The sequence below is a fragment of the Rhinopithecus roxellana genome, chromosome 20 (genome assembly GCF_007565055.1).
Source record: "Rhinopithecus roxellana isolate Shanxi Qingling chromosome 20, ASM756505v1, whole genome shotgun sequence".
Classification (NCBI taxonomy): Eukaryota; Metazoa; Chordata; class Mammalia; order Primates; family Cercopithecidae; genus Rhinopithecus; species Rhinopithecus roxellana.
The window spans coordinates 53411294-53425289 of NC_044568.1; the positions used below are offsets into that span (position 1 = coordinate 53411294).

General features: G+C 49.4%; 1 protein-coding gene across 1 annotated transcript in view; it reads left to right on the forward strand.

Annotated features, from left to right (window-relative positions):
- The window catches only part of COTL1 (coactosin like F-actin binding protein 1), a 52918-nt gene that overhangs the window by 21077 nt on the left and 17845 nt on the right, over positions 1-13996 (forward strand). The window contains exon 3 of the mRNA XM_010355627.2: positions 6608-6765. Coding sequence (XP_010353929.1) covers positions 6608-6765 — 158 coding nt within the window. The remainder of the gene's footprint in view (positions 1-6607; positions 6766-13996) is intronic.

Sequence of the window (13996 nt, forward strand, 5' to 3'; positions counted from 1 at the left end):
CTGTCTTCCATCTCTCCTCAGGAGAGACTCACAGGAGTGACTCCGTGACTGTGTACCTCGGAGTGCCCCACTCTGAAACCCAGAGCTGGATGCAGAAAGTTGTCCCCATTCTATAGCTGGAACAGCTGAGGCTCAGAGCATGAAGCACCCTCATCTGATGTTCCTTAGCTAGAAGGAAGCCAGCTGGGATGTAGCCCCTGCTGGGATGCGGCCCCGGCTGGGATGTGGCCCTGGTTGGGATGTGGCCCTAGCTGGGATGCGGCTCTGGCTGGCTGATCTCTGGAGTTTGTGCTCTTCTCAGTGCATCAGGTTGCCTTAGCAAACAGTTGTGTGTAAGGGGTATGAGGTGCCAGGAGATAGTGAGAAACGGAGGGCAGACTCTGCCCATCTTGTTAAGGACAGAGCAGTGGACAGTTGTGAGGACGGGCAGGTGCGCCAGTGTTCTGTGGTGGTAGCTGAGATCTCCCGGGGAGAGAGTGTCAGGGGAAAGGAGAAGACGAGGTGGAACCCTGGGGAGTGCCTGTGTGGAGACAGAGCGGGTGGAAGAGCCAGGGAGAAAGTAGAAGGCAGGATCAGCGCTATGAGAACCAAGATAGCACCATGCCCTGGGTGCCATGGGAAGGGAGAAGTTCAAGGAGGGCAGAATTGACAATGGTGTGAAACGCCACCAGTGGGCATGGAGAAGATGCTGTTGGCTTTGGCAATTAGGAGGCCCCTGTGGACCCCTGAGGGCAGTTTCATTGGAGAGGTGTGGGGGGTCAAAAACCAGCAATGATTCCCATCCGCCAAGCCCTTCAGATCTCGTTTCTTTTTCATGTAATCCTCCCAACCACTTTATGAGGTAAGTATTTGACCCATTTTGTGGATGAGGAAACTGAGGTTTAGAGCCATTCAGGACTCTGGTCTGGGTCACAAGGCTAGTACATGTGGGGGTAAGTTTTTAAAGGCTTCTGAAATGTGAACTTGCCATCTGGACGTTGCAGAGAAGGTTAAGGGTGTAGACTGTTCCACTGTGCTGAGGCCTCCAGCAGAAGCAGCTCATGGCATCTGTCTCTGCTGCCTGTGTTTGGGTGAAGTCCTGGGTCCCCTGTCCCCCACTGGGGTTGCCCAGTCTCCCTGTCTCCTCTGTCTAGACCTGGACTGTCAACCTCAGTCTGAAGAGATGGACCCTTGGCCCTGTTGAGGACCAAGTGGCACAGTGGGGGTGATGGAGAGCCCGGGTACCAACCTTCTTCTGGGCAGTTTTGCCATCTTAGTGCATACACACATACACGCACATATATATAACACACATACACATACACAAATACTTGAATATATATACACACACATATGTACACCTGTACTCACAAATATATGTATATACACACATATACAAACACACCTATACACATTATATATATTATACACACAAATATATGTATATATACACATACACAAATATACACACACACACATCACATTAATATATACATGATGGCGTTTCTTTGTGCCCTTTAGTAGATATGCCGGTTTTGCTGTGTATAGGAGTGACAATAGCCCAAGGTAGACGAGGGAGCCTAGGGCTCTCCAGTGCTGATGGGAGGCTGTGACTGCCACTGGGGTTTGTGGACCCAATTTGTTTAGAAGAAGGGAAGTAGCTGAACCAGGGACGAAGAGCTAGCACTTCCCCTTCCACCGCCCAGTGTGAGGTCAAAAGGGGCTGAGAACCTCCTTCAGGGTGAGCCGAGTTGGGGAGAGGCCTCCAGTCTGCCGGGCAGCTACAAAAACGGTGCGCAGACCAACAGGTTTTCTGTCTCAGACTCAGCTGACCTGTCACTGTCGTGCCAGATCTCTAGCAGCAAACATTTGTAAGCACAACGTGACTCGGATTTTCAGAAACAGGCCTGTCAGCAATCTTGTTGACCAAACCATTGTCAGATAAGCACCCAGCAGTCACCTAGCAAACCATGTCCTCTTTACCCCGCTACCCCATGATCATTTAAATGACATCAGGCTACAGTTCTGGAAGGTTCCCAGTGTCCTTGGGGTTGGGGCTGTGACTTACTTATTGTACATCTATCTTGTGCCAGGCCCTGGGCTGGTACTTGAGACACAGGGACAATGCTTGTGGTTCTTCAACAAGAACCTGTGAGCCTACAGGGGCAAGGGGTGTTGCCCAAGGTAGACCTGGGGAGGTGTGAAAGAGGGGAAGGCTGGATGATGTGGAGGGTTGGAGGTGTGGAGAGCACGGCCGGCATGTGGAGGCACTTGGCAGCTAGCAGAGAGGGCAGACGCTGGAAAAGCCGTGGTGCTCCACAGAGGAGCCGGCCAGAGCCGTGGGAGGGGGGGACATTGAGAAGAGAGAGACTGGGAGAGCTGGCTCAGCCCGAAGGCTTGGCACTGGGCTGAACACATGGTCAGGGTCCCCAAAAACTGCGTTGGCCCAAAGCAGGGCTAGTAACTTTCCTCCATGGAGGCTTGGGCCAGGGATGGGCAGTTTGGATCCGAGTCTGGGCTGACCACTGTGGAAATGGGAACCTGAGAGTGGTTACCAAGGAAACAGACTCACTGTGTTCTTTTGCTTGTGAAATGCAGTCGGAGGCGAATGTGCAGCCCCTCCTCCCCCTCAGGTCAAGGCTGCCATTTAATTAAGCACTTTGGTGTTGATGCTCTGACAACACTACTCTAAACAGAGCGCTGGCTTCCCAGACACCACGGGGACTGCTGAGAAATGCTCTGGAGTTAAAGGGCTGCTCCCCCACACGCCGAATCTGCACCTGCTGCCTGTGGCTGTGCACTTTGCACCTTAGAAGGGAGGAACTGCCCTCTCTTGCCCCAGTCTCGTTTCCTATGTGCAGTGGCCACTGGCAGACCCACCCTGTGTCAGGAGCTTGAGGTTGGAGGTTCCACCCTGACGGCTAGGTGGGTTTTGTAGCTTTCACATTTAATCACCATGGTCACCTGATACGGGAGGTGTGAAACCACCCCCTTTTGGAAGGATCCCAAATGTCTATCAACTGATGGATTGATAAGCAAAACGTGGTCTCTCCATACAATGGAGTGCTGTCTGGCCACAAAAAAGAGTGAAGTGGTGACCTACACACGCGGCAGCAGGGATGAACCTTGGCGATGTGGCAGTGAGTGCAAGAAGCCAGACCCCAGAGGCCACAGAGCGTATGAGTCCATTTCAATGAAATGTCCAGCAAAGGCCAATCCATAGAGACAGAAAGTGGACGAGTGGTTGCCAGGGCCTGTCCTCACTTCGCACATCCAGTTGGTCACCAGGCCCTGTTGATTCACCTGCGCAGTGTCCCTGAGATCATCCTTCCTTCTATCCCTGCTGCCTTGTCACCTACTGACCCCCAGATGGCCATGGCCTGGTGGGGCAGCTCCCTGGAGAAAGGGGGCTGAGCACACACACCTAAGGTGTCCAGGCCCTTGGCTCTGGCCTCACTGTGTTGTGACTCTGGCCACATCACATGGCCCCTGAGCCTCCAGCCCTTATCTATGAAGGTGATTTGGATGTTGATGATGAAAGTGATCATGGCGTCTCTACCTCATCTACCTCCCAGCATTGTTACAAAGACCAAATGAGATGAAACAGAAGCATGTTTTGTAAACTGAAAAGTGCTGTGCCAGTGTGAGTGTTTCCTTTAAGAAACACGTGTGAGATGATCAGTTTCCTTTAAGAAGTAAGTGTAGTGGAGTCCCTGAACCTGGACCCCAGTGAGGATCACATGTTCATGGTCTGCTGAAAGCTGTGTGTTCCTTAGCTCCCGGGGACAGATGGATGATCCATTAGACAGTGCGGCTTCTTATCGAAGGCAGACTTGCTGGTTGCCCTTCCGGTTTTGAGATAATCACCAGGAAGTGAACTTGTCCAGGCCATGTCTCCTTTAGACAGGTGGTTTGTGGCCTTGGGTCTTGGTACTAACTTACGTACTTTGTGTGGGACTCTGCAGGGAGGTACTTAGATTCTAGGGAGAAACGCAGATTGATTTTTTTTTTAACTCAAAGTGTGATCCTTTGACCAGTAGCATCAGCATCACTGGGGAGCTTCTTAGAAGCGTAAACCCCAGGCGTGTTTAATCAGAAGCTCCATTTAGGAAGATTCCCCCAGTGATGCAAATCCACGCAATGTTTGAGAAGCAAACATATCACTCTATGATGTCCTTGGGTGCCTGGGAAACCCTCACACCTGCAACTAAATGCCCTGAGAGAGCATCAGTTCATGCAAGTGGCTAACATAAGGTGCATGACTCCAAACCAGTGGCATCCCTATGTGCCGGCAACCACCAGTGAGGAACTGTAATGAGATCTTGGTGATAATGGCAATTAAAATATGAACTAGTGAAGTAAGCTGAATAAGGATATGTGGTCCCCTCAAAAGGCACAGAACTTTGTTGGAAAACACAAAAGGGGTCCCGATTAATGGGGACACCAACGGTTTAGAGCAGAGGTTCTCAACTAGGGGTGTTCTGCCCCCTTTGGGGGACATCTGCAATGTATGGAGGCATTTTTGTTTGTCATAATTGGTGGGTCCAGGTGAGGGGTGCTGCTCAGCACCCTGCAATTTACAGGACGATCCCTACCAGAGAGAATGATCTGGCCCCAGATGCCAATGGAGCTGATGTTGAACAATTTTGGTTTATCCTAGTGGAGTACACACGCACTCACATGTCACACACATGCACATGCAATGCACACACACACGTGCACACACTTTTATGTTATGTTATGTTATGTTATTTGAGACAGGATCTCACTTGGCCACCCAGGCTGGAGTACAGTGGTGTGATATCTACTCAACTGCAGTCTCAACCTCCTGGGCTCAAGTGATCCTCCCACCTCAGCCTCCCTGGTAGCTGGGACTACAGGTGCCCGCCACCGTGCCCAGCTAATTTTTTGGTTTTCTTTTTTTTTTTTTTAGAGAGGGGGTTTCGCCATGTTGCCCAGGCTGGTCTCAAGCTCTTAGGCTGAAGTGATCCTCCCACCTTGGCCTCCCAAAGTGCTGGGATTACAGGGGTGAGCCACCACATCCAGCCAATACACACATCACTTTAAAAATTCAAGGATATCAGGCCGGGCGCAGTGGCTCACGCCTGTAATCCCAGCACTTTGGGAGGCCGAGGTGGGTGGATCACAAGGTCAGGAGATTGAGATCATCCTGGCCAACACGGTGAAATCCTGTCTCTACTAAAAATGCAAAAACTTAGCTGGGTGTGGTGGCGGGCCCCTGTAGTTCCAGCTACTCAGGAGGCTGAGGCAGGAGAATGGCGTGAACCCCAGAGACAGAGCTTGCAGTGAGCTGAGATTGCGCCACCGCACTCCAGCCTGGGCAGCAAAGCGAGATTCCGTCTCCAAAAAAAAAAATAAATAAATAAATTTAAGACTATCAGATGATATTTTGATAACAGAGCAGTGGAGGATGGGAGAACTTAGCATAGTGGATTGTGAAACAGATTTTAAAGTCATGATAATAAAAACAGTGTGGCATTGAAATAAACCTTAATGTGGATCAATGGAATAAAATAGCCCTCAAAGCCATTTTAATAAAAATGACTACATAAGATAGAACAAGCATAACACAGCCAATGGAAAAGGGTTCAGAATTCATTGTTGACCTAATTGCCTAGTCATAAGTGAAATATCCCTGGAGCCATTTCCCAGGCCAAATTTAGAGCCCCTTTCTTTGTTTCCTCTTCATACCCACCCCCCTTGCCCCAGGGTGGTTCCTGTCTCTCTACAGTGTAGAGTCTGATTCCAAGTAGGACTGCAGAGATTGAGGCAAAAAGAGTTGATGAATTTCTGGTCTACAAAGAGGATGAATTTCTGGTCCCTATAAATAAGATCCACAGTTTGAGCCTTTTTAAATTTTCTTTTTTTTTTTTTTTTGAGGCGGAGTCTTGCTCTGTTGCCCGGGCTGGAGTGCAGTGGCCGGATCTCAGCTCACTGCAAGCTCCGCCTCCCGGGTTCACGCCATTCTCCTGCCTCAGCCTCCCGAGTAGCTGGGACTACAGGCGCCCGCCACCTCGCCCGGCTAGTTTTTTTTTGTATTTTTTAGTAGAGACGGGGTTTCACCGTGTTAGCCAGGATGGTCTCGATCTCCTGACCTCGTGATCCGCCCGTCTCGGCCTCCCAAAGTGCTGGGATTACAGGCTTGAGCCACCGCGCCCGGCTAAATTTTCATTTTAAAATTTTTTTTGGCTGGGCCCTGGCACTGCTGGCGGCGCCCACATCTGTGCAATGGGCCCACCCAGAATTTGAGCCTTGATTGTAGGAAGGCTGTAGGCATTGCAGCCAGAGAGGCCTGGGTTTAAATCCCAGCATGACCTTGAATTTCCTCACAACCTTTAAAGTGTCATGTGACTTCTCTGAACCTCCATTTCCCATCTGTGAAATGGGCATGAAGCCTGCAGCGCTGTTGCCAGGATTCAGGAGACAGTGCCAAGAGCAGGGGATGAGTGCTTCCCTCCTGCCCTCTGCACATGGCACTCCCAGGGAACGGCACCGGGTTCCTGCTGTGCTGCTCCAGGTGCACTCACGGCTCATGGCCTCTCCTCAGGGTCATGACGTTGGGGTGTTTTAACGGAGCACCATGTTCTCTTTTCACTCTTGGCCACAGATGACATCCGGTTGTTTGCCTTCGTGCGCTTCACCACCGGGGATGCCATGAGCAAGAGGTCCAAGTTCGCTCTCATCACGTGGATCGGCGAGAACGTCAGCGGGCTGCAGCGCGCCAAAACTGGGACGGACAAGACCCTGGTGAAGGAGGTTGTACAGGTACTGAGTTCCTCCAGGGTCTGGAGGTCACCGCTCACCAAGGGTTACCATCCTGCAAGGAGGGAGAGGGCTGGGTTTGACTCCTGGGTCTGTAGCTTAGCTGTGACTTGGGACAAGCCATGCTGTGTCTCGGCACCTGTAAAGCCATTGGTGAAATGTCACCAGAATTACTTCAGGATGCGGGCTAGGAGGAGGTGACTGTGTTTGCGGTTCCACCTATCCCGTAACAGAAGCATGGCAGCTGGGTGCCTGCCTCCGTGGGTAGGGCAGGTTGCTTCTAGAGAAGGGGACTGGTGGGGGGACCAGAATAGTGGCCACTACCTTGTGGCGTCCTGGCTGGCTGTTGGTGATGGTGACAAGGATCCCGTGGGAGAATCCATGTGTGCCCCCTCTGAACAGTGCCTACTGTAAGTCTTTTCCATTCTGACATTTTCAATGTCAGAAACTTCCAACGTTGTTCACTTGGGATACGGGTTACGGTCATGTTGAGAAAAGAACATCTGGGCCGGGCGCGGTGGCTCAAGCCTGTAGTCCCAGCACTTTGGGAGGCTGAGACGGGCGGATCACGAGGTCAGGAGATCAAGACCATCCTGGCTAACACGGTGAAACCCCGGCTCTACTAAAAATACAAAAACTAGCCGGGCGAGGTGGCGGGCGCCTGTAGTCCCAGCTACTCGGGAGGCTGAGGCAGGAGAATGGCGTAAACCCGGGAGGCGGAGCTTGCAGTGAACTGAGATCTGGCCACTGCACTCCAGTCCGGGCGACAGAGCGAGACTCCACCCCCCCCCAAAAAAAAAAAAAAAAAAAGAACATCTGAACTCCAAAAAGGTAATCCTGGGGCAGGGTAGAGGAGGGAGAAAGGTCTTTCCCTACTAAAGGGATCTCCATTTTGCAAAAGGATTTCTCACAACCCATGAACTAGGGAATCTCTCCCTCTTACCACCCCTTTAAACTGTTGTTCAGGTGAGCGGAAATAGTGTGTTACACATCCCTTCAGCAGCTTGTCTGTTACAGAGGGCGGGGGGTACTACTGCCCGTCCTCCACCGTGCACATTGTTTTAAAGATTCAAAGCAGTGTAATTGGTCCATGATAAAACAAACGTTTTAAAAGAATAGACTCAGCTGGGTGCGGTGGCTCATGCCTGTAAATCACAGCACTTTGGAAGGCTGAGGTGGGAGGATTTCTTTGCTAAGCAGTCTGAGACCAACCTGGGCAACCTAGTGAGACCCCATCTCTACAAAACATAAGAAAATAAAATGAGCCAGGCATGGTGGCACATGCTCATAGTCCCAGCTTCTTGGGAGGCTGAGGTGGGAGGATCACTTGAGCTTAGGAGGTCGAGGCTGCAATGAGCCGAGATCTTGCCCATGCACTCAGCCTGAGTGTGGTGAGACTGAGACCCTGTTGTAAAAAGAAAAACAACAACAAAATGGCTGGCTATCTGCAATGCACTATCTTGAATTGGACCTTAGAACAGAAAAGCCGTGGAAATATGAATCAAGTCAGGAGTTTCATTAATTGTAATGTACCAATGTTGACTTTTTCACTGTGACAGATGTACTGTAGTAATATAAGATGTTAACAATGGGGAAATATGTATGTGTGTGTGTTAAGGAAGGTAATATGGAAACTCGGTACTACCTCTTCCAACTTTTCTGTAAATCCAAAGCTCTTCTAAATAATTTTTTTTTTTTTTTTTAAGAGAGACGGGTCTCACTATATTGCCCAGGCTGGCCTCAAACTCCTGGGCTTAAGAGTTCCTACATCTCAGCCTCCAAAAGTGCTTGGATTATAGGCCACCACGCCCAGCCCAAAATAAAACTTTTATTTAAAAAATAACAATATGGCCAGGTGCCATGGCTCATGCCTGTAATCTCAGCGCTTTGGGAGGGCGAGGCGGGTGGATTACCTAAGGTCAGGAGTTCGAGACCAGCCTGGCCAACATGGCAAAACCCTGTCTCTACTAAAACTACAGAAATTAGCTGGGCGTGGTGGTGGGTGCCTGTAATCCCATCTACTCAGGAGGCTGAGGCAGGAGAATCTCTTGAAACCAGGAGGCAGAAGTTGCAGTGAGCCGAGATCTAGCCACTGCACTCCAGCCTGGGGGACAGAGCGAGTCTCCAAAAATAAATAAATAAAAATAAAAAATAATGATAGGACATAATAGAGTCATGTGGTCCCCCTGTCAGTTCCCACTTTTGGACGTCCCTCCTGGCCACTCTCTGGACGGGCTCGCCTCCTGCCTTTCGGCTTTGCTGTGGTCCCAGCCTACAGGTCACACTCTCGTCTGCAGCTGTTTTTTTTAAGGCTAATGTAATTTCATAAATGATATGGCTGCACCGCCTCTGTAATTCATGGTTTTCTGGTAGCAGAGTGTCCTGGTTCACAAGCGTACTGTCATGTACTAAATGTTCCCCTGTTCTTGGTCTCTTAAGTTGCTTCCAATTTTTATTTTTATAAACAATGTTCCAACCAACATTTTAATACATGCGGCTCCTTTCTTCTGTTGAATTATTCTTTTAGAATACAATCTCGGCAGGTGGGGTTCTGGAGTTAAGAGGCAAGATCATCATTTTTAAAAGGTATGGGCGTCAGATTGGCTTTGAGCAGTGCTAGCACTGTGCCTGGGACCGAGGAAATGCTGACAAAGGCCGTTTGTTTCACATGCTAGTCAGCGTTCTTGGTTGACACTGCTGTCTGCACCCTGTCTGGCCCTGGAGCCCTTGTTTTGGAAAACCACTTATTCAATCCTACAGGCTGTTTTTCTCCAGGCCAGTTGGGTTTTAATGGTTAACCAGCTTCCAGGGGTCTTCCGAGGGGCAGCAAGATGGAAAATGAAAAAGAAGACCTGTTCTGTGGCCAAAGGTCTCCTGCTGAATTATGCCCGCCATGCTTGGCCCACTCTTGGACGTGGCCAGGAGGAAAGCGAGCAGAGGGAGGGGGCGTTCGCCAGGATGTGTGCACAGGGCACCACGTTGCAGATCTTGCGATTCCCTTTTGTCTTCCCATTTAAAAAATTGTGGTAAAATACAGGCCAGGCTTGGTGGCTCATGCCTGTAATCCCAGCACCTTGGGAGACCAAGAGGGGTGGATCGTCTGAGGTCAGGAGTTCGAGACCAGCCTGGCCAACATGCCAACACAATGAAACCCCGTCTGTACTAAAAATACCAAAAAATTAGCCAGGCGTGGTGGCGCGTGGTCTGTAGTCCCAGCTACTCGGGAGGCTGAGGCAGGAGAATTGCTTGAACCCAGGAGATCACGTCAGGAGATTGAGCCGAGATCACAGCAAGACTCTAAAATAAATAAATAAATAATAATAATAAATTGTAAAATACAATAACATAAAGTTTACCATGTTGGCCATTTTAAATTACAATTCAGCAGCATTAAACAGAGTCACAATGTTGTGTAGCCATCACCGCTGTCTAGTTCCAGAACTTTCTCATCACCCCCAAAGGAAACCTCATACCCACTAAGGCAGTCTGCAGAGTTTCTTTCCGCTCTAGAACTCTTTTCAGTTTGGGTAGGTGCGCCGGTGACTGAGGGGGATTGGAGGAAATTAATTCCCTGGTGGGAACCTTTAGGCGGGAGTAGTGGTGATAATTTATATGTTTGCAAGCTCGAGTAAGTTGAAGCACAAAGAGGAATTGCTTGGCTCTTGGGGGAAGTGCAGGGGTTTTGGCTTTAGGTGTGGCTACATCGAGGGCTCACGCAGTATTTTCATCTCATCTCTCAGTTCTGTTTTTCTCTGCGGTTGGCGTCAGGCAGCCTCTGCACAGCCAAAGAAATGGTCCATGCTATGGTGGTCCCTCTGGGTCAGGATCCCAGAAGAGAGAGGCTTCTTTCCTCAGTGTCAATCAGTCTCTTCAGAGGACCCTGATTGGCCCAGCTTGGGTCACATGCACACCTCTTTGGGCAGGGAGGCGGGGTTTCGTGATGGGCAGCCCCAACGTAATCCCAGTTGTTAAAGAAAGGCATGCTGGTGAGTGAAGAAGCGCATATGTGCACTGCAGTGGGGGAGCTGGAATACTGTCCTGAACTACAGGTGCAGGCTCATATTTTGACCATTATCATTTGCATTTTCCACCTCTCCACTTAAAAATGTTAATTATCTGAAGCTGCTACAAGACCTTGTGTTTATGCTGCAGTTGCAAATATAGCCATTTAGATTACAAAGGGTCCATTCTGCTGGTATCAGGCTATCTTTCCACGGCTGCTAAAGCCATGCCCATCAGCTTCCCCTCTGCTTCATGGGGGTTCGGAGCAGATATTCTCTAAGGAACCTTCCAGATGGGCCCATTCTGGATGCCATGTCTTGGGGACCAGGTCACTTCCCCGGCTGCCTTTTTGCCACCATTTCAATGTGAAGAAGAAGTAGATTGGCTTTTAGTTTAAGATTACTGTATTAATAAACTCTTGACTTTGATTGTAATAAAGTAATGCACATACATTCTTGTGCTTTGTGTGAAACGTGGAGGGTGTAAATTAATTGCATGGTCATTGATGTGGAGGAACTGGAATCCAGGGGGGCGTTTTTTGTTTGTTTGTTTGTTTGTTTGTTTTGGAAACAGAATCTCAGTCACCCAGTCTGGAGTGCAGTGGCACAATCTCAGCTCACTGCAGCCTCTGCCTCCCATGCTTAAGCAATTCTCATGCTTCAGCCTCTTGAGAAGCTGGGGATTACAGGTGTGTGCCACCACGCCCAGCTAATTTAGAGGAGGGATCTGCATGTCACTAACCACCTGCCTGACCATGGGCAAGTCTCTCCCTCCCTGGGCCTCAGTGTCCTCATTTGTAAAATGAAGAATTGGATGAGTTGACTTGCTGTGTCATATTCTATTTTGGGGTATTCTGGAAATTTTTCTTTTCTTTTGTTTTAATGGAGTAATTTGTTTATGAAGGCATTCTACCTTTATATGAACCTTATTTTACTTTGCCAAGGGGGAAGGTGTAGTACAGTGGACTTTGGAGCCAGATGGCGTGGGTTCAAATTTCAGCTCCATCACTTACTGTGTGACCTTGGGCACATGGCTTACCCTCTCTGGGCTCAGTGTAAAATAAGGGTAATATAGTGCCTGCCTTGTAGGGTTGTGGTGGGGATTAAATGAGCAAATATAGAGAAAGTGCTTAGAACAATGTCTTAATTTCTGGGACCCGGAAGTAGTAGCTATTATTTCCAGTTTTCCGTTTAGACAACCCCGTGATGCACAGTTTGGGCAGGAAATGTTTCTACACTGTAGATTATTTCCTTAGGAGATGCTAGATACAGATGCTGAGCTCCAGGGCATGAATCTTGTTGTTCACCAATATTGCCAATTGTCTTACAAATGGCTTGGGCCAAAGTCATAGCCATCAGCCACACAGGAAGGCTCTGGCCTCACCCACACTTGCCAGCGCTAACCTAAAAAAGTTCATACTTCACCTGTGGCCGGCACACAGGTGCATCAGCATATGGGGAAACTGAGGCCCACAGCAGTGATAAGACCTGCTCTAAACCCACAGCTAATGAGTGACAGAGCTGGGGCTAGAGCCTGGAAGAATTAGGAGTGAAGTTCGACTCTGATCCTCTTTAGTCTGTATTCAGAGCCTGAGAAACTGAGAGGCGTCTGTGGCTGGGGGAAAACAAGACAAAACAAGACAAATGCCAGCAAGGCCACGGGGCAGCAGGGCCTGCCAGGCAAGCTGGGCGGGGCGATTGCGACGCCCAGACTCGAGTCCGGGGAATGCGCTGAACGTACAGCATGCACGGCTGGCTGGCCACAGCTGTTGTCTGCCACACAGAAGTACCCGGCTGGTGCCCAGGACAGAAGCTCGGTCCCATTGTTCTCGTGTCTCTGCAGGATTGTGGGGACAATGCAGTGACCGCTGGTAGTGACCTGCGATGTGCCAGGGCCAGGCTCTCTTGATTTAGAGCCATGCTTGGTCAATGCTGCATCATGCTTGTCTTGCAGAATGGGTTCATTCACTTGATCCTTTTATTTATTCTTTAACATAATACGAACATTCACGGAGCCAGGAATCCAGAGGGCGTGCAGCTCAACTTTCAGGGTCAGGAACAGAGGACATCAGAGGGTGCTGCCTCTAAGCAGAAGTGGAAGTGGGAAGGACAACGTGCCAGGGATGGTGTGAACTAGCTAATTGGAGTCTATTCTGATGGCTTCTAAGCCCCAGGAGTAACCAGGCTTAGTGGCTCACACCTGTAATACCAACACTTTGGGAGACCAAGGCAGGAGGATTGCTTGAGCCCATGAGTTGGAGACCAGCCTGGTCAACATAGTGGGACCTTGTCTCCACTAAAAATAAAAAAAAAATAGCTGGCGCGTGGTGTTGCATGCCTGTAGTCCCAGCTACTCAGGAGTCTGAGGTGGGAGGATCACTTGAGCCCAGGAGTTGGAGGCTGCAGTGAGCTGTGTTCATGCCATTGCACTCCAGCCTGGGGGACAGAGGAAAGTCCTGTCTCAAAAATAAGTAAATAAATAAATAAAAATAAATGCTAGGGGCAGGATCGGCTTAATTTCTGGGACCAGATTTACCCACCCCTCCCCTCTGAGGGCCTCTTTTGGGTACCAATGTGGCAATAATATGAATAACAGTAGTTTTATTGTGGCCCTACTATATGCCTGACACTCTTTGAAGGATTTTCTGTGTATTAAGTCATTTGTCCTTCACGAGGCCAGGTCTGCCACTTTCCCTGTTTTATAGATGAGGAGCTTGGGATCCGAGGAAGCTGAGTAACTTGTTCAAGGTCCGGGTGCTTGGACATGGCAAAGCTATGCCTGGAATCCAGGCTGTGGGCTCAGAGCCCCGACACGGCCACTTCACCACACTGTACATTTCCCAAGCCATCTGGCACCAGGAAAGAGGTTCTAAGGCCATAAGCAGGGCTGGACACTCCTTTTGCAGACTCCTGTTGCCCATGCAATTAGTTTTCAAATTTTCTGATTCTCAGTTTTCCTTGATGGTGGAATCTTTAAACTGGAAAGTGAACTTTGTTGGGCTGTGCCTACTTTAAAAAAAATGCGGCTGTGTAAAATGGAGAAAGCTATGGCATGTAGGGAGTGAGGCTCAAGTTGATACTCTGGCTCCATCAGCTCACAGGCGTGGGACTTTGGGCAGGTATATATCACTAGAATTTCTGTGTTTTCACTTAGGAAAAAGAGAATGTAAAATGTCACAGAGTGGTTGGAAGGATTAAAGAAAAGCAGTGGGTATGTAAAGGGCTTCTCCATT